The sequence below is a fragment of the Pleurodeles waltl genome, chromosome 3_1, assembly GCF_031143425.1.
Source record: "Pleurodeles waltl isolate 20211129_DDA chromosome 3_1, aPleWal1.hap1.20221129, whole genome shotgun sequence".
Classification (NCBI taxonomy): domain Eukaryota; kingdom Metazoa; phylum Chordata; class Amphibia; order Caudata; family Salamandridae; genus Pleurodeles; species Pleurodeles waltl.
This window is the reverse complement of record NC_090440.1, coordinates 406,895,032-406,914,990: the sequence shown is the minus strand read 5'-3', so window position 1 is coordinate 406,914,990 and position 19,959 is coordinate 406,895,032. Positions and strand designations below refer to the sequence as shown.

Here is a 19,959-nt window from a genome sequence, read left to right as displayed (position 1 = left end):
TTGGCTATGCAACTGCTACTTACACATTTACTAAACTTTCACACAACACAAGGAAAGTTTCTGCATCGCGTGAAAGGAAGAGGGCAAAAATACTCAATATTTACAAAGATATGGAGCATTTCTGCTCTCTCCTTGCACTGGCGCACAGTGTGCAGACTAGCACCAACACAGGCACCCTTGCACTGTAGTGCAAGGGTGTGTGCATTACAAGAAGGATTGATTTTGTGCAGGAAGGATACTTTCCTCTGCAAAACAATCTTTAAAGGCATTTTCCTCTATGAGCGCTGCAGAATGCATAACACGTGGAAAGATGAAATAATGAGGAGAAATAAAGATATTTCTCTTTGTTGCGCCTCACTTGATAAGGCAAGACCTTTTGACACATTCCAAGGTTTACAGGTTTTTATAAATCTAGTGGTGTGCCAAAATCCAAGGGTGGGTGCATGTGAACACCCATTCTCCACCCATGGACACCTCATCTCATAATAACACACAACACACACACACACACCTTTTACCATGCAAATAACATAATTAACCCTCGCTTCTTCTACAAGAATTTATGTGCATCCCCCTGCTGCTGCTGCACAGGGTACCATGGGTGGCAGTTAAAGCTTGCTTCACACAGGTATAACATTTAGGGCCTGATTTGATTTAGAGTTTGGCAGAGGGGTTACTCCACAACAAACATGACACATTCCCTGTCTGCCGTATTACAAGTTCCACAGGCTGAAATGGAATTGTAATATGACAGACAGGATATCTGTCATGCTTGTGACCAAGTAAACCACCCCCTCCTCCCCGCTAATCTCTAAATAACACCCTTAATCCCTAAAACAGAACTCACTCCAACTAAAATGATCAAAACAAGACCAACTTGTCTTGTAACAAAGGGGGAAGCAATATGGGTACACATAGTAAAATCCTAGCATTCAGCAGTTGTTGAACACAGTTCAAGAGTTTACCCACAGGGGAATGTATGTTTTTCACACAAGGAAAATGGCAGTTGCCTGATTACACAAGATAACTAGAACATGTATGGTTGATTAAATGAACATAAACACACTTTGCTTACATATTTTTATTGATGCAATTACAGACTAGGAAAAATAAAATATTAATGAACACTGTACTTGTGGGTCAATATGACCTGAAGAAAAGGACAGTAGTTTCTATTAGAATTTTCCCACTCCTGTTGCTGCTCTTCCAAACAAGAATGAATCACCAATTTGAACCATACCAAACAACCAGATTATTCAGTTTGTGAGGGCAATTAGGGCTTCAACCACATTCCCCATATGCTCCCGAAGGCTCCGCTCAGCAGTTGCGCGTGGGATCTCCATTTCATTCATCTGTTAGAATGTATCAAAATAAAAAAAGTCTTTAAAAAGCATATAATGCTGCAATAATTATTTAAATCAGATCAGACAAATCAGGATGTTACAAAAATTGATTCGAACTGGGGATGTCAACAAGATGTATTAAATGTGCCTCTATTTTCTAATACAAAAAGCCAGTGACGCAATAAGCTCAACACACACATAATGGACTTTTCAGGCAATTTGAATAACACACCCTCTATGCATTTTACAGGTGTTTTGAGAATTGCTGGTTAGTTCACACAATCGAAACAGAACAAAAGGAAGGAAGATCAGCAAAAATAGTTTTTTGTAAAATTCAACTCCTTTCGGCAGCTCTAGCCCACTTAGGGGCATAAGTGAGTGGGGAAACAGAGTCCATGAATGGCTGGACCTATATTTTAGGTTATGGGTTGAGACTTATAACACATTAAAACCCTAGAAGAGAGCTTCCACTGGACAAATCTTGTTTGTGTACATGTACTAGAATTGGGCTGAATCATTTGACCAGACAAATGATAAATGGTGATAATTTGTTGTGCGGGTTTGTGGGATATGGTCATTAGATCACAGTAGATCTCGGAGTTTGGGTTTTTGTGCCTTTGCAGAGTGTCATTAAGCCTGCTTGGAATCTTAGGTGCAACTTGCAAGTTAGCTGGTAATTTGGCTAGAGCGTTGGCGAAGCATGACCACTTCAGATACTTTTATAATCTCCTTGGAGAGATACAGTGGGGGTGCAACCAGTCAAGGACTTGTTTAGAAGGCACTAGGCCCATTGACGGATTTTGTTTTTCGAGTACCTGTGCATGTACTCCTTTCCATTAAGAGAGGCCATTGTAAACAGTATTTTACATTCTGCATTACAAAATGTCTAAGCACAAGTGCTGCTCCAGAAGACCCCAATATCCTATAGGCAAGCTTTTCTATTACTCGAATGGAGATCTTAAGTGAAAACTCATGTCGCAAGACACCCTCTAAGATTACCGAAATACAAGAACGCAGTGCTGTCACACTCCTTAAGTTTCTTTCCACGGAAATTGCAGATGTCCAGATTTGTCTGAAGCCAATCTTCCTCTATTTTTAAGAAATTCTGTCAACCAGGCATGTTTATCCCTCTTTATGATGAGCTTGCCAGCTACATTATTTGAAATGGGGAAAGAAACATACAAAGTATTAAGTATAGTTGTGCGCCCTGGGCTACCTTTTCTTTTGGATGCCCTCTCCTGATCCCGCCTGAGTGGACAAGGCCCTACAGACCATCCTTTAGGAATAAATCAGAGTTTCATTGATGTGTGACATGTAATGATAAAATATAAAGTGCACAGTATTGCTAGAACTGCGACAGCCAAGATACATTCCAGCCTCTCTATCACACTTGTGCCAGACCCATGGGCAACTAGATTTAAATAAAAAAGCTATATAAATAAACGTACCCTAGATCTGAACCACACCAGTAACTATAGTTCAGTAACTACCATCCGGTCACATTTCTCATGGCAGAGAATAAAATGTGCAAGTCAATACCAATGTAATTGCTGAGAAAAATCGAACTGCCTGCCTGCCAACGGTGCTTTTGCTCATTTTCATGTATGAGGATGTCCATAACAGAGGACCACAAAGATTCATCTGTATATCCCCACTGTTTGAAACTAACATTTGAGGATGTGCTGCTCAGGTTGTGCTAATCCTTCTTGGAACCGAGATTATCAACCTTTCCCTCCTTTCAGGCCTCCCAAGATGAGAATACTATGTGGGATTAAAGATTTTGAGATTCAAAAATAGTTTAAGAATGCAGGTCTGTCAAGCATACTATACATGCAATTTATAATCATGACACTTAGTTAAACAGAAATGTATTATTCCAACAAGTTTATAAGCATTGCATAAATAAAATACTAAATGCAAAGAATAAACCCATTACAGTTTAGCTTTTTTTTTTTTTTTTTAAATATACTTTAAAAATCATCCCCTTGCACATATCGGATCTAAAACCGTTGCTGCCTCCCGTAAGCCTACTCCATATTTAATTTAAAGAAACAGGTTTAATAGCAAAACAGATATTCTTGTTCTTACCACGGCAAACCAGTCTCAGAAAATGCTTAACAATTTATTAAGCAAAAACAGCATTTGATTCCAGCATTTGTACTGCTGCTTAATCTTTTTCCTATTGAACAGATATTTGAATCCACAGCGTTGATTACAATTATACTGATTCAGGTGTGGACTGTTTATTCTTTACACTTTTTTTTTTTTTTTTTTTTTTTTTTTTAAATCGCAATTTATTTGGCTCTCCGACTGAAGGAATCAAATCAGCCATTAGCATTCAAAGCAACATCACTGGCAGTTTGGGCTGGACTGTTCCCATGGGGACAGGGTCAAGGCTGATTTGCATTTGACTGGGTCCAAACTGAGAAAGCATGGTGAGCAAAAGAAAGATCAATTAAACCCAACATAGGTCCCGTGCTCAATGTGCCACTGGAATCAAGCTAGCCTCGCTGATAAAGGGTGTATACCCTGAAACTGGTCACAGGATGCTTGTTTCCAGTCGAGGGAGGACCCGGCCTGGCAGTTTGGGCTGGACTGCTCTGAAGGGGAACAGGGTCAAGAATGATTTGCATATGGCTGGATCCAAACTGAGGTGGTACGGAGGGCAAAATGATGATGGATTAAACCCAGATCTGTGACTGGGGGGCAAGTGTTTGAAAAGTTTCAGCACTCCATCCATCATCCTTTTGTGTTGCTTAAATCTGCCTTCAAATGCCAGTTCAAAGACTTATCTCGACGAGGTATTTGCTCTACTCCGGTTCCTTAATGACATTCTCATACAAAGTAGCCGAGCCACTATTTGGCCCTACAGGATTGTTGTAATAAGGTTGAAACTCCATTTTGAGAGGCAGGACACTTTCCAAAGAAGTAGACTCAGCCAGTACTTAAAAGCCAATTGCCAATGCTTGCAATTGCAGGACATTGAAATTTAAGAAAAAAAGAAAAACCACCTGTGCAAAAATAATCATCAATTGGGTATCTCCATCTCCCCATGATGAAGAGTTTGAGCTACATTGGCCCGCCTACTTAGACAAAATCGTACCAAAGCTGGACAAAATGCTTATAAAAGCTTCATGGATAACACGGAGCATGGACTTTTAAGAAAAGCAGCTGCTGGAATTTTATATGATTTACACAATCTAGTTACTTCTGGTTGCAAAAAGGACAGATCAATCAATCTATGGAGCTAACCTCCTGAGTGTTTGATGGATTGGGTAAGTCGAGGATAGGCAAGCACTGTTAATAATAATAATAATAATAATAATAACTATTATTATGTATACCATTCCTTTAACTAGGAGCATACACGTAAAAGATTAGAGTCACAAGAGGTGATATCCGACAGGAACTTACATTCAGAGCCTTCAAATATTGAAAACAGTGAATACGTTTCTTCAACTGATCAAATAACAGGGCGTTACAATGGTCTACTGCCTACAATGATGCTCTCTTTAGAACTGACAACTGTTGGAATACTTTTGACTTAATTTATAGTACTGCCCATGTTTAAAAAGGAATCAAGGTAAGGGACCAATAAAAACAGACATGTTAAGAATTGTATAAAATGTATTAACAGTGATCCTATTCCACTGAAAAAGTCATCTTCACACTACAGCCAATCCAATCAACACACAGGTTACCATTCCTGTCTATTATATGAAGTGCAACACATCTGCTAACCCCAAAGACCAAGCATGCAGGACACAGATTTATAAAAAAATAAAAAATAAAAAAAACTGCTGATCTATGTCTGGTTTGCATTCCACGTTTAAGGTGCACAGTCCAGAAAATCCAATACTATTTAGTCAAACACAGATTTCATATTTTAGGCACCTGGTGTTGCATGTATTCTTGGAGACAGGCATGGTTGTTGGTGCATTTCTTGAAGACTTTATTCATCATTAAACAGAGTGCTACACAAACAGCAATATGTATTATACAATTTCATACTTACAATCAACTCTACGTCCTCCCTTTTAATAGTTACTTTCGCCAACTCTTTTTCCCTGTAAAGAGAAGATTTTAATTAGAATTTTTTTTCAGCTTTTTAGAATTTCTTATGTTATTAAGCATGTTTTCTCCAAGAGATATGTCATATACCAGAATTTAGACACAAGAGTTAGACTTTAATACTACATAACACTTAGAAGATAAACACTTTGGTTTCATTAATGATACTTAGTTTGGATCTGTATTAAGTATAACTAATTTGCCCTTGTGTGGCTCAGTTATTACAATACAAGTACACAAATTAGGAGATCAGTACCAATCTTGTAATATTTGCTTGAAACCCCTAGCCAACCTCTTCACAACAAAAAGGTTTTTTACTAAAGATTACCCTGATGGAACAAGATCATTTTCAAAACAGTTAACTATTATTTAAGTGTGGAGTTCAAACAACTTGCAAATTAAAGCAGATGACGCAAATCATGATGATTTAAGAGGCTAGTTATTGCTTCCGTCAATTAAATGAGCATTAAAAACTTGCAAATGAAAGGCACTAATTGCACTTTTTTGCTAAATGATCAGTCAAGCTAATGAGGAAAAAAGGCCAGGCCTGGCTCGACAAATGGTGTGTGCAAACTGTCAATCTATAGAATGTCAAACGACTCCTGCACACAACAGAGGTAATGTAAATGTCCAGGATAAAGTGGATCTTTAATATATGTCATAAGCCTGCTGCTATCCCTAACACTGCCAGTGCAAGTATTCTCTCTCCCATTCAGGACATATTCCCCAAGACCTTTGACAGTTTACTGTGCAAATATGACAATACTGCACCTTTCATCTTGCAGAAATATTGCCCACCAAATCAAGAACAGATAGCCAAGCCTGCAAGCACTTCCCTCACCAGGGACAGGTCAGCTCCACTAGAGGAACATCACCACTCACCCCAGGTCTCACAGACCAACATTGGTATTAATCTACTTCTTCCCACTCAACCATACCTGCCAAATAAATCTCTGGAGGCTAATCATGTAAATACCAGGCAAATAGACAGGATAGTTCAACCACTAACTGGGGTACGACTTGTCTCATGGAACGTGGCAGGTCTGAAATCTATTCTCACTCTTCCATCCTTCACCTCCTTTATTGAGGAGCATGACATACGTCTTCTTCAAGAGACATGGTCAACCAATCCACTTTTTCGAACAGGCTATTCAAACTTCCACATCCCTGCTGTGCCCAGTACTAGAGGCAGGCCTTCAGGGGGCTTGACTATTTGGATCAGAACATCACTTAACTGTCATATTACAGCTACCCACCAATTCTCCCGACCTGTTAGGTCTTCATTCGGGCCGGACACTGTCGTGAACATCTTCAATATCTACACCCGAGGGGGGGGGGGGGGGGGGGGGGGGGGGGGGGGGAAGGGGCTGTCAAGTCTCCAAAACCCTTTGTGTCCTGGCAGCCCTTTAGCAAAACTGTCCCCGCCATCATAAAACCATTGCGGCAGGTGACCTCAATGTCACATTCGAACCTCTAGACTGGGATGATCTCAGGTTCACAGACGAGGAGGATCGAGCTTGGTCTATCCCCGCCCTGTCCATTCCACCCATCAAGAGATGGACGCAGGTCGCAGTCCAAGTTAAGTCACTGACCATGGAATTCGGGCTCAGGGCATTAAATGGCAGAACCAAATCAGACACCAAAGGCCATCACACAAAACCAACCACACCAGCAAAATCGACTACTGTCTATTCGACATAAGATTATGGCCCCTAGTCATCGATATGACGATCGTTGAAAGAACTGAAAGTGATCATAATCCTCTCTCTGTTCACACGTTAGCTTTGGGCAACCTCTCGCCCACGATTAACTCCTCAGTAGCAGCACCAGAGGGTATTAGCCTGGTTAACGACAAACAACACAAGTGGGACAAGGTTGCGGCTCGGCCCGCACTCATCTACGCAGCCAATAACACCCTAAAGACTACATTAATGAACCTAGAGGTGGGTCCCGCAATCCCCTATAAGGAAATAAGCTTAATCCACACTTCATGCTTCAGGGATATCGCAGCCCACTTCTCAGTATCCACATCCCATGATGGCAAGAGACCCATAGGTAGGCACCGCTGGTTTAATAAAATGTGTCAGTCCCTAAATAAGCAATTAATGCAAGCTACTAAATCTAAGGATGCCACCGCCATCCGCCTAGCTAGAAAGTCCTACAAGTCAGCCATACGCAAAGCCAAGCGTGACCAAGACGCTAAGTGGTGGACAGCACTTAGTGACACTGTGCGCAAGAGGAACTGTAGTCTGTTCTGGTCCCGGGCAGCGGGAGGCCCAGAAAGCAGTGGATTGGACATAACAACCAACATCGCCCCGAAAGACTGGGTAGATCATTTTAGCAGGCTGTACTCCCATGACCATGATAGCCCCACTCCTGTTTGCATGGACCCCTGCCTAAACACTTCTTTAGCGCCCACAACTGAAGTACCCCAGCTGTTCTCTCAAAGTGACATAACTTATTCCATAGGCACCATAAAACGCGGCAGGGCCCCTGGCTCGGATGGTGTCCCAGCAGACCTGTTCTCAACCGACATAGCATCCTGGTCAAGATACCTCACCATCATAGCGAACGCAATAGCATCTGGGGCACCTATCCCTGAGTCCTGGAAAGGGGCTATTGTTATCCCAATCTTCAAAAAGGGCGACAGATCACTCCCCTGCAACTGTAGACCAATTAGTCTAATTGACTGTGCAAAAAGTCTTCTGCCACTGCCTCTTGGGAAAGATCGAAGACTGGATGACTGAACATGATATCCTTAGTCCCCTCCAAGCTGGTTTCCGGAAGAAAATATCTACCACTGATCAAGCCCTCAGGTTCCTATTTTTATACCGGAAAACAATGCTCATTGGTAAAGGGAGCCTTTATGTTGCTTTTGTGGATCTAAAGTCTGCTTTTGACCTAGTAACTCGCAACAAACTATGGGACACTCTCCCGAATGGGAATCCCGGACCATATCCTAGCAATATTGATACGGCTCCACGAGGACAACTACACACGAGTTAGGTGGGACAACAAGGGGCAACTAACTGATAGAATCCATGTATTAAGGGGTGTGCGTCAAGGGTGTGTCCTTGCCCCGATCCTCTTCTCTCTGCACATCAATGAAATCGTCCCTTCCCTGCTTAGAGTGGAGGCTGACGCACCATCACTTGGCACACAAAAAATCCCTGTCTTGCTCTTTGCAGATGATACTCTCCTGATATCCAAGACCCCTAGTAAACTAAGGAAACTTCTCATGTACTTTGAGAAATTCTGCTCAATGCGGGGACTTGAAATCAATGCCTCTAAAACAAAACTAATGACCCTTAATCCCCATAGATCCTTTAGAGGGAAGTTTACACTAGAGGGCACCACACTTGAGAAGGTGGGCATTTTCAGCTACCTGGGTATAACATTGACTGAGAACATGTCTTGGAAATCACACATAGGAAAGCAAGCCTTAAACTAAAGCAAACAACAGGGGCACTATCAAAAAACTTCCACCTCTCATACACAAAACCAATTCGCCCAGCAATACAGATATACGAAGCCCAGGCTGTGACCTCAGCACTTTAGGGGGCTGAACTATGGGGTTATGCTAAAATCCAAGACATAACCATCGCTGAGAACAACTTCCTGAGAAACCTTGGGTCCCTTCCGCTAAGCACTCCACTGTTCCCCCTTTTTAAGGACCTTGGCATAAAACGCATTGTCATAAAGCCCGCCTACGCCCTCTGCTGTATTGGCGGCGTCTCTGGACTACCCCAGAGCTTGAAACCTTTACTGAAGCCCTGCAGGTTATTTTAAAAGCTGATCATCTTCACAGAATCCCCTGGCTACGATACATCAAGGGGTCACTTTACTCACTCGGGCTCAGTGAACTCTGGAATTCACCAACCACCTCCATCTTTCCCTCGAAAAGCAAACTAAAGAAACTATATTGGCAGATCACGAAGATATAGGGGCCGCACTTCACACTACACTATCTTGTGATTTTGTTAACCTAAAAGAGACATGCAAGTATGAGGCTTTTTGGGACATAATCACGGTCCCAAGGGAAAGGAAACTGTACTTTCAGCTCCGCATTGGAACACTACCATTAAGACTTTTCACCAGCCGCTGGTCACACAAAGAATCAACCGCCTGTCCAGCCTGCAAAGCCCCTGCCGAGAATCTTCCTCATGTCCTTTTTGCATGCCCCGCGTACACCGCTTCACGTAGGAAATGGCTGGCCCCGGCATGCAGACTGCTGGGAGTCCGCAGCTCTGAATTAGCCCTGCGAATCCTCAGATCAGACACTAGGCCAACGCAAGTGAACCCCATTGCCAAGTTCCTCAGAGCTAGCTGGTTTGCCAGAAGGAAATTCTTATCTGTTTAATGATTCCAACAAGACTGTCCCATAACACTGTGTGAGTATATTTTATCTTTATTCCATTTTTTTTTTTAAATCATTATACGTATTGTTATATTTATTACCTTGTGTATTTATTTGCATTCATTGCTGCTATGCGCTTTTATGGCTCTTGTAGCCGAAATAAAGTTTCTTTGACTATGTGTCATAAGTCTTTTCCTGGCTTCACTGGCTGAAAATGGGGAGCAAAATTGCCTTCTATGCATAGTGTATGAAGTCAGATACAGTAACACTCTACAATAGTTATCTGGGAAAATCCTACCCATTGTATCTTCTCGTCATTTGGATATAGTACTGATATATTTTCACTCCAAACATGCACAAATAGGAAGGATTAGCTTTGTAGTTTTGGACCTTTCATTTTAAAATATGTTTCCCTTTTCCCAAAAAGTAAAATCCTCATGCAAGAGGTTTTGGCATCTTCTAAAGACGTGCCTTTTCTCATAAGAGTCCTTGGAATCTGGCTACACAACACCTACAGATGTTTTTGCATAAAGTGCACTGTGTAAATGCATAATTACTTATTTTTACCAGAACTACAACTAGATCATCAAAACAACTCTTCTGTCTAAAGTCACAGGCAAAAGTGCACACAAAATACTACCCGTCAAAAGGGAAACCACAATATATTATTTTGGGGGGAGACTGGGGGGGGGGGGGTTTGACCACTGTCACCCACTTTTTTTTTAATCTAACTGCAAACTTGGTTACCCAGCACTCTTGACATTATTTCTCCAATTATAAGCCACCCACGCCAATCTTAAAACTCAACTGGATTGGATTGAAGTCATCATTGAGACACTTTCAAACTCTTTACTGAACACCTAAAATACAGGCACATGATTTTCTGACTATGCATCCATTTACACTCAGCTTGACTATGCCACCCAAAATGTCCCACAGAAGCATAAAAAGCTACCCCAGTTAAGAACCTAAAAAAAAAAAAAAAAACACCATCTTCTTGAAATCCAAAGTGCAGTCTTCCACGGTCAAAGAGGTAGTTGTTATGAACTCAAAGCCTGAAATGTAGCCACCTAATACATAAAAGCAAGGCGTATGCTATGCATGGGTAATGGAAATAAAGGCTGATTTAGTATAAAAAAAAAAATTAAAAAAAAACACACACACGCTCTCATTTGAAGCTGACATTTTGTTTTCACTTTATACAAAACTACAAAGTAAGATAAAATAACTTGGCCACTGACATGCAACTTAAGACCCTTACAGAATACATGCCCTTGTAAAGGCATATTCAGGTTAATGTTTCAAATTTCCATTGCAACTTTCTTGTTGCAAATTTAGAAGCTTTTTAGGATTCAACTTTCAAGAATACTATTTACAGACCAACACTATTCCTTCAGACTTTGTGAATCATGCAATCCTTCTTGAAATGTTGCTTTTAAACAAATCTTGTCAAACCATTCAAATTAGATTTTTTTTGCTGCTTTGCTATAAATACCTAAAATGAAAACTGAACTGTAGCTTCAAAACAGTATTAAAACATACAATTTCAGAATTGTTTTTAATCAACACAAAAACACAGTACGTGTTCACTGTATTGCTTTCAGAAGTCTACAGAAACCCGAACGACCAGATCATTTACCTTTCCTGCTTTGCCTTTTGCTCCCTGGACCTTCGATCTCCAATCACAGACATTGCCTATAAATAAATAATAGAATTTCTTTTACAAGATTATTCCTAACTGGGTATGGTTACACCTAGAAATATTCACATAATTCAGCAACACTTGTTATTTTAGCTCTCATTCAAATGTTATACCTTTTTACAACTGCTATTGACAGGGATGTGGAATTCCTACCACCCGCGACATTCTTTGGGATCAAGGGCAACAAGTTTTCATGTTTATTTTGTTCTTAGGCCAAGTATGCCTAACACCCTGCAGCACAAACCCTTTGGCTACCAGTTTACAGAGCAGTGAACTGTCTGCAGTTCAGTTAACGTGTGTGTCCATATGTTAATACTTGTATCTATGGTTCATTCATGAAAGACCTTTAGTATGAGGGTGAGCAGTGTAAATAAACGTTTTAAAGGTCACACTGCACTACTGACAGTGGTTCCAGTGGGAAAAAAAAAAAAAAGTGTACACTCGTTTGAAAAGTTTAACAATAGGAGGCCAAGTATAATGCTTCCAGAATGCTCACTGATTAGCTGCAAATGTTTGCAGAAGCTTATAAACAAGACTGATGATTCTTTACTTTCACAATAAAATCTTCAGAAAAAAAGCAAGTAGGAAAAAAAAAAGTTTCACTACTATGGAATTTTAGGTGCTATTTCTTTGAAGTGTCACTTAGCAAAACGTGTTGATGGATGCTAGTACTTAAAAAAAATATTGCTAATCAAACATCAGTGTAACCATGTTCAACAAGATTATGGAAAGCATGAAAACAAACAAGCACTGGCAAAGCCAACCGATTCAACATTTTTTGAGAATCTTTTGGTTTCTTCAATGCGTGTCTTGTCCTGAAATGGCTTTTGTAACACTTAATTTTTGTGGGAGCTCCCAGGCCCTCACCAGTGTAACAAACACCGGCAAAAAGAAAAAAAAAAAAAAAAAAAGTTTTTGGTCTCAAAAAGCACATGTTGCCACCAGTGGAGTAACAAAGGCCCTCTGCCCCCTCAGCACAGCACATGCCCTGAATAAGTCTGGAGGGGTGGGGGAGTTTGGAACCACATATACCCAATATCCCTTATGCACCATGGTCCTTCCATGCAAGAGCTGTAGTCTTCATTTCCCATTGGTTACGCTTTTCAATTACAGTCATCACCAAGTTAATCCTCTGCCACCGTTCATACACTGAAATGTATCCTGCAACCCTAGTTTCTAGCGTACAAGGCAGACCTTTGACCCACCACTACCACTGTTTTCTGGTTAGGGCCTCAAAACAACCATCACAGATTACTGCATCATGTATGGTATTGTAATAGTATTTATATAGCGCTTACTACCCCTGACGAGGCGTTGAAGCGCTTTTCGGTGAGTAGCACGCTACTCCGGAACCCAACACGAATGAGTGATGGATTAGTATCGGGAAATATGAGTACAGTTTTAGTATTATCATGAGTTAATTTGAGCCGTAGATATGAGAGTTTGTTAGTTAAATTGACTGGAGTAATGGCGGGGTGGAGGAAGAAAGAATCTAGAAGTGTTAATTGGGAGTATATGGTAATAGGATTTAGGCTTGGGATGAGTAAAGGAGGAGGGAAGAGTCTGTGGAAGGGGTTAGGGAGATGATAGTAGCAGGGTGAGATAAATGAGGGTGAATTTAGTAGGGTTGTTTGGGAGGTCATGGTAGTAAAGTGAGGTTATGTGTACTATGCAGCTCCATCAGTACTCAATCCCAGTGTTCCTCCCACTACCCGTAAATGCAGCTTGGTGTCTATGGCCTTCCTCAAGGGACCCCTCAAATCTGTGTAGGTCTTAACTGGAGCACTGACTTTCCACTCTGGCTCTTTATCCTATGCTGCTGAGAAACAGAACACTCTCACAATATTACGATTCACGTGACAAGCAAAATGTTGCCATAAGCCTCGAGTGGCCCCTTTTGCTGCCATCCCACCATTCCTACCATAAACAGTACTCAGAAGAACTAATGATTATGCCTGTCAACTTTTTGAGAATCCACAGTGGATGAGATAAAGCAGTTTTTGAGAGTGATCCCACTGAAATCACAGCAAACAAAACCTGTTTTGGAAGGTGGGAAAGGTTTCCTGGATAGATGACCCCCCTGATAGCCAAATAAGGCATGTTGCTTGTTTGGAGGATAAAGAGAAGGCCAAAAAGGAAAGACAACCCTCAAAATGAAAGAAAGATGAAAGTTAGGAAAGCCTATCCGCTCTCTTCTGATACCATGCCCTGGTGTCGGATAGCAGTGTACTGTGGCCTTACTACTACTCTACACCATAAAATTCTGAAAAGACCTGCATCAAGTAATCGCTGCTGAGAGAGCGTAGCTTATATAATCAATATTAAGCTGAAATGTTTATGAACTAATGTAAGATGGTACCGCATGGAAACTGTATTAATATGTTTTGCTAAAATGTGCACTTGAAATGTGACCACGGGGAGTGGCCGCCAATGTATACGGGGATTAATGAAACTGACTAATAATGGTGAAATGTTTTAAATTGTGATTTTACATTAATGTTGACAGGCTAAATGTATTAGATTCTTGCTAATAAAGCAGTAGGCCTTAGTTAGCATGAGTCGAGGCATAGCTGCCTGACTCTCATATTAAATGTATTTTTCTAACATGCAATTTGCTGACTCGCTAAAGGACATGACCTTGTTTTTTTCAAAAGCTAGAAGCTGAATGTAACTGTAGTGGATCCGTTCTCATGAAATTCACCCTGCCTATAGTAAAAAAAATTAGCTAAATGCAACAGTGTAGATTAACAAGGTTGCCTAAACCGGTACGGACAATGGAGCCACTGACCGAAGATGTGCAAAGGTTCACAAGACGATTAAATCATACCAGACATACCACCCGTGTAAGGAAATGCCTCCTTGGCATGGTTACCCCCTGACTTTTTGCCTTTGCTGATGCTATGTTTTGAATTGAAAGTGTGCGGAGGCCTGCTAACCAGGCCCCAGCACCAGTGTTCTTTCCCTAACCTGTACTTTTGTTTTACACAATTGGCACACCCTGGCATCCAGATAAGTCCCTTGTAACTGGTACCCCTGGTACCAAGGGCCCTGATGCCAGGGAAGGTCTCTAAGGGCTGCAGCATATCTTATGCCACCCTGGGGACCCCTCACTCAGCACAGACACACTGCTTGCCAGCTTGTGTGTGCTGGTGAGGACATGGCACTCCCCTCAGGGTGCCAAGCCAGCCCCACACTGCCTATGCAGTATAGATAAGTCACCCCTCTAGCAGGCCTTACAGCCCTAAGGCAGGGTGCACTATACCATATGTGAGGGCACCAGTGCATGAGCACTGTGCCCCTACAGTGTCTAAGCCCAACCATAGACATTGTAAGTTAAGGGTAGCCATAAGAGTATATGGTCTGGGAGTCTGTCAAACACGAACTCCACAGCACCATAATGGCTACACTGAAAACTGGGAAGTTTGGTATCAAACTTCTCAGCACAATAAATGCACACTGATGCCAGTGTACATTTTATTGTAAAATACACCCCAGAGGGCACCTTAGAGGTGCCCCTGAAACTTTTACCAACTACCTGTGTAGGCTGACTGGTTCTAGCAGCCTGCCACACTCGAGACATGTTGCTGGCCCCATGGGGAGAGTGCCTTTGTCACTCTGAGGCCAGTAACAAAGCCTGCCCTGGGTGGAGATGCTAACACCTCCACCAGGCAGGAGCTGTAACACCTGGCGGTGAGCCTCAAAGGCTCACCCCCTTTGTTCCAGCACCGCAGGGCACTCCAGCTAGTGGAGTTGCCCGCCCCCTCCGGCCACGACCCCACTTTTGGCGGCAAGGCCGGAGGAAATAATGAGAACAACAAGGAGGAGTCACTGGCCAGTCAGGACAGCACCTAAGGTGTCCTGAGCTGAAGTGACTAACTTTTAGAAATCCTCCATCTTGCAGATGGAGGATTCCCCCAATAGGGATAGGATTGTGACCCCCTCCCCTTGGGAGGAGGCACAAAGAGGATGTACCCACCCTCAGGGCTAGTAGCCATTGGCTACTAACCGCCCAGACCTAAACACGCCCTTAAATTTAGTATTTAAGGGCTCCCCTGAACCTAAGAATTTAGATTCCTGCAACTTACAAGAAGAAGAGGACTGCTGAGCTGAAAACCCCTGCAGAAGAAGAAAGAAGACACCAACTGCTTTGGCCCCAGTCCTACCGGCCTGTCTCCTGCCTTCTAAAGAAGGCTGCTCCAGCGACGCTTTCCCAAGGACCAGCGACCTCTGAATCCTCAGAGGACTGCCCTGCTTCAAGAAAGACTAGAAACTCCCGAGGACAGCGGCCCTGTTCCAAAAAGACTGCAACTTTGTTCCAAGGAGCAGATTTAAAGACCCCTGCAATCCCCGCAAGAAGCGTGAGACTTGCAACACTGCACCCGGCGACCCCGACTCGACTGGTGAAGAACCAACACCTCAGGGAGCACCCTCTGGCGACTCCGAGACTGTGAGTAACCAAAGTTGTCCCCCCTGAGCCCCCACAGAGACGCCTGCAGAGGGAATCCAGAGGCTCCCCCTGACCGCGACTGCCTGACTCTAAAATCCCGACGGCTGGAAAAGACCCTGCACCCGCAGCCCCCAGCACCTGAAGGATCGGAACTCCAGTGCAGGAGTGACCCCCAGGAGGCCCTCTCCCTTGCCCAGGTGGTGGCTACCCCGAGGAGCCCCCCTTGCCTGCATGCACCGCTGAAGAGACCCCTTGGTCTCCCATTGGAAACCCGACGCTTGTTTGCACACTGCACCCGGCCGCCCCCGCGCTGCTGAGGGTGTACTTTTTGTGTGGACTTGTGCCCCCCCCCCCCCACCGGTGCCCTACAAAATCCCCCTGGTCTGCCCTCCGAAGACGCGGGTACTTACCTGCTGGCAGACTGGATCCGAGGCACCCCCCTTCTCTCCATTGAAGCCTATGCTTTTTGGGCACCACTTTGAACTCTGCACCTGACCGGCCCTGAGCTGCTGGTGTGGTGACTTTGGGGTTGCTCTGAACCCCCAACGGTGGGCTACCTTGGACCCCAATCTTAACCCCGTAGGTGGTTTACTTACCTGCAAAAACTAACATTACTTTACCTCCCGCAGGAACTGTGAAAATTGCATTGTGTCCACTTTTAAAACAGCTAAATGTGTTTTATGTAAAAAGTATATATGCTACTGTGATTATTCAAAGTTCCTAAAGTACTTACCTGCAACACCTTTCAAATGAGATATTACATGTAGAATTTGAACCTGTGGTTCTTAAAATAAACTAAGAAAATATATTTTTCTATACAAAAACCTATTGGCTGGAACTGTCTCTGAGTGTGTGTTCCTCATTTATTGCCTGTGTATATGTACAACAAATGCTTAACACTACTCCTTTGATAAGCCTACTGCTCGACCACACTACCACAAAATAGAGCATTAGTATTATCTCTTTTTGCCACTATCTTACCTCTAAGGGGAACCCTTGGACTCTGTGCATGCTATTCCTTACTTTGAAATAGCACATACAGAGCCAACTTCCTACAACCCGCTAAAGACGTTAATCATGAGCACCAATAAAATACGTGGGAAAACAAAAATGTATGACAATGTGTTTTTAATTGGTTATAGATAGTGGGGTGCAACCCCTTGACCAATTAGATTTTAGGGGAATGTACAACAAAAAAGGGATAAAACCCCTTGACACACGGAAATGAGTTAGTTAGGGAAATGCTGATGCGATTTGATATGATCCAGAGACTTTGTCACTTTGCCTAGTGACTTTGCTGATTTTACTTAGAACCATCCTTGTCCTTAGATTGCACATTTACACTTTACCTCCTTATGAGGGAAGTGCCCCTTTTGCCTTTGCTGGAGCTGAATTTCTTTTGATGGCGAATCAATTGATGTCCTGAAGACGAAGACAGAGCCCGAGTGCTGACCAAACTTGGAGGGTAACTATGAGACAATGAATTTTAATTGTCTGTTTGCTTTTCCTTTCTAGGTACCAACTGCTTTTCTTTTGACAGGAGCCATAGTTAGATGTTTTCCAAATTGGTGTTACTAAATTGTTTTGCATGAAGCCCAACATGCCAATGCTAATTTGAGGTTAGGTGAGGGGTTCACTAAACTGACTCAAATAGACAAATGACTGAATCTACGTTTTGTTGAACAATGCGCTAATACATTCTGCTTGGGAACAACCTATGTTTGCACTGTGTTATATTCTAATGTTTGTGGTTTTTGCTTTGATGAAATCTTATCAGACTTGCCATATTGTGACTATGCTATTGTGCTTCTTGGTTCTGAGATTAATTAATTTGCTAGTAGTACTGTAACCAAATAGGGAATAAATATCACTAAAACTCATACTAAACTGGTGTGGTTATTCATGGCTGTAAGGTCATGGTGGTGTCTTGAGTTTGATTAATGTCTTTGACTAAAGTGAAATGCATTATTGTGATAAATATTGATGGCATTATTGACATATTGATTAGCTATGTCGTCCTAAGGTGTCTCTCAACAAGGTCAAAAGATTAATTGGCCTAAAACGAGTCCCAATGTGTAATAATTTATCATAAAGGGACGAGTTAGGAGTTCCAAAAATAAAACACCCATCCCATAATTTATTGTACGAACCTACATCTGATGACCTACACCTGCTAAACCTTGTTGTTTTAACTGCCAAATTATAACTATTTTTCTCCCCAACACCCTTAATTGTTAAAGTGAAACAATCCAGTATATATAACCAAAACAGATTAGCCATCATCTCTTAGGAAATTAAATATTTTCATACATAAAACAATCTTAGAATGATGTATCCTTATACCGCTTACACCACACCTCTTACACCTCCTCCAGACTGTTGATATTCTGCTGCGGTAACAGAATTCCATTTTTGAAAAAAACTAGCCCTTTGTGCGTTATAGCCTTTGTTCAATACCTCAAATAGACTTGAGAAGTGACATATAAAGAATGCTTTGAACCAGAAAAGCCTGAGACTCGGAGTATTGTCTCCTTAGTGATTCCGAGTCATCTAATAACGTTACTCTTTGGGTAACTCCCAAACAGTTTAGCCCACCACGATGTTCAAGAGAAACACACTTCGCTGTGTGCTATTTCCACTCACTCCATCGAGCATCGCCTCTTTCCCCCAGACCCAGAATATCTCACCGTCTCAAGGTTGGAGCTCTGGATCTCTTTCTCCTCCGCATAGTCGGTGACTCTCTCGAGGTCGGCAGCCCCGCTATCATGCTTGCGCGGCTTCTCCGTGGGCCGTTCGGTGCAGTTCTCTTCGGTTTCGAGCTCCAACTCAACATCCCCCTCTGCGGCCATCTTTCAAGCACAAGAAATAGGATGGGTCCTCATGTACAGTCCCGGAAGCTCATCCGCACATGACAGTGTAAACCACGCCCCGTTCCGGAATCGCCTGTCAACGGCCAATTGAACGAGGCCATTTAAAGTGACAGCAGCCAAAGACCTCCAGTGATCCGCCTCTTTTTTACGTCAAAAGAATATAGAATTCAAGGGCGGGCCAGCGTCGCTCGGTATAGGCTGTGGCAGTTTTAAACACTAGACTAGACAACCCACATGTTTACAAGATCAGAGTCCGTACAACGGCCATCTTGAATAAGGTGGAAATTTGAGTTTCGGACGTAGTTTAATGAAAAAACAAAGCGGAGTTTTTAACATTCAGGCGAATGGCAGATATGAGGGCAGGTCACCAATTCGTAGTGTATGGACGGAGCTCAATACCTGCATTTGTTGAGTTTATTTCGAATGATCATCTGCGTTTAGATAATTACGGACACTAGTTTATGTGTGGAATTTTGTGTGATACCCTACTGCGTTCTGGGTGTTGTACTCGTGTTTTGATTTCGTTTTGCTAATTAGACTAACATGCCTGAAAATAGCTGTCATGTTTTCAATTTGCCTATGTGTGACTTTTACATATTTTAGTAAGTGTATGTATGACATTTCAATAATTTTTGTGTCACACTTTGGGTGATACTTTATCAAGGGTTAAACAAATCCGTAATTCCCATATTTACTTCTTATATGCAAGATCCTGGACTAGAAAGTGCATTAAAATAGCACCCTAGAGTCTGTTTCCATGTTGAATATTTAGTTTTTCCATTATTCCTTTGAGATATTGAGAATATTTGGAGCAATGGTCAAAGTGCATTTTAAAAAAGTATGGAGACTGTGATGCTGCATGCAGTGGCGGTGGAGTCAGTGAGCGGGTGGGGGAATTTGGCAGGGGGGGAATTGTCAAAGGTGTGGCTGGAAAAAAAAAAGTATTCTGTAAGTTTTTTTGGTCTTATAAAATAACATGCAGTTTAAATAAAAAATAAATGTAAAACGTTGTTAATCATTGGGAAATGCACAACAGTACATTATGAAACCTGTATTGGTTAATGCACTGCAGAGGTCTGTGTGTAACGAGAGAGCCGCAGAATTAAGTCTTGGTTGGTGCAGTGGAGAAAAGTTACTTGTGTATTTTTAGTGCTAAGAGGTCACAGCCT

At 42.3% G+C, this 19,959-nt stretch overlaps 1 protein-coding gene across 1 annotated transcript; it reads right to left on the bottom strand.

Annotated features, from left to right (window-relative positions):
• Positions 1 to 1,063: 1,063 nt before the first annotated feature.
• Positions 1,064 to 18,838, bottom strand: HYPK (huntingtin interacting protein K). Its single transcript, XM_069222639.1, has 4 exons — positions 18,608 to 18,838; positions 11,411 to 11,466; positions 5,359 to 5,410; positions 1,064 to 1,352 (listed from the first exon to the last, which is right to left on the bottom strand). The coding sequence occupies exons 1-4, from the start codon at positions 18,767 to 18,769 to the stop codon at positions 1,257 to 1,259; spliced, it is 366 nt and encodes a 121-aa protein (XP_069078740.1). The 5' UTR covers positions 18,770 to 18,838; the 3' UTR covers positions 1,064 to 1,256.
• Positions 18,839 to 19,959: the final 1,121 nt, after the last annotated feature.

Bases quoted from the DNA above. Each gene is read 5' to 3' on its own strand.
- HYPK (XM_069222639.1), bottom strand. From the start codon at position 18,769: ATGGCCGCAGAGGGGGATGTTGAGTTGGAGCTCGAAACCGAAGAGAAC. The intron at 5,411-11,410 runs GTAAATGATCTG...TTCTCTTTACAG, and splicing joins CAAAAGGCAAAGCAGGAAAG to GGAAAAAGAGTTGGCGAAAG. The intron at 1,353-5,358 runs GTAAGTATGAAA...ACATTCTAACAG, and splicing joins GGGAGGACGTAGAGTTGATT to ATGAATGAAATGGAGATCCC.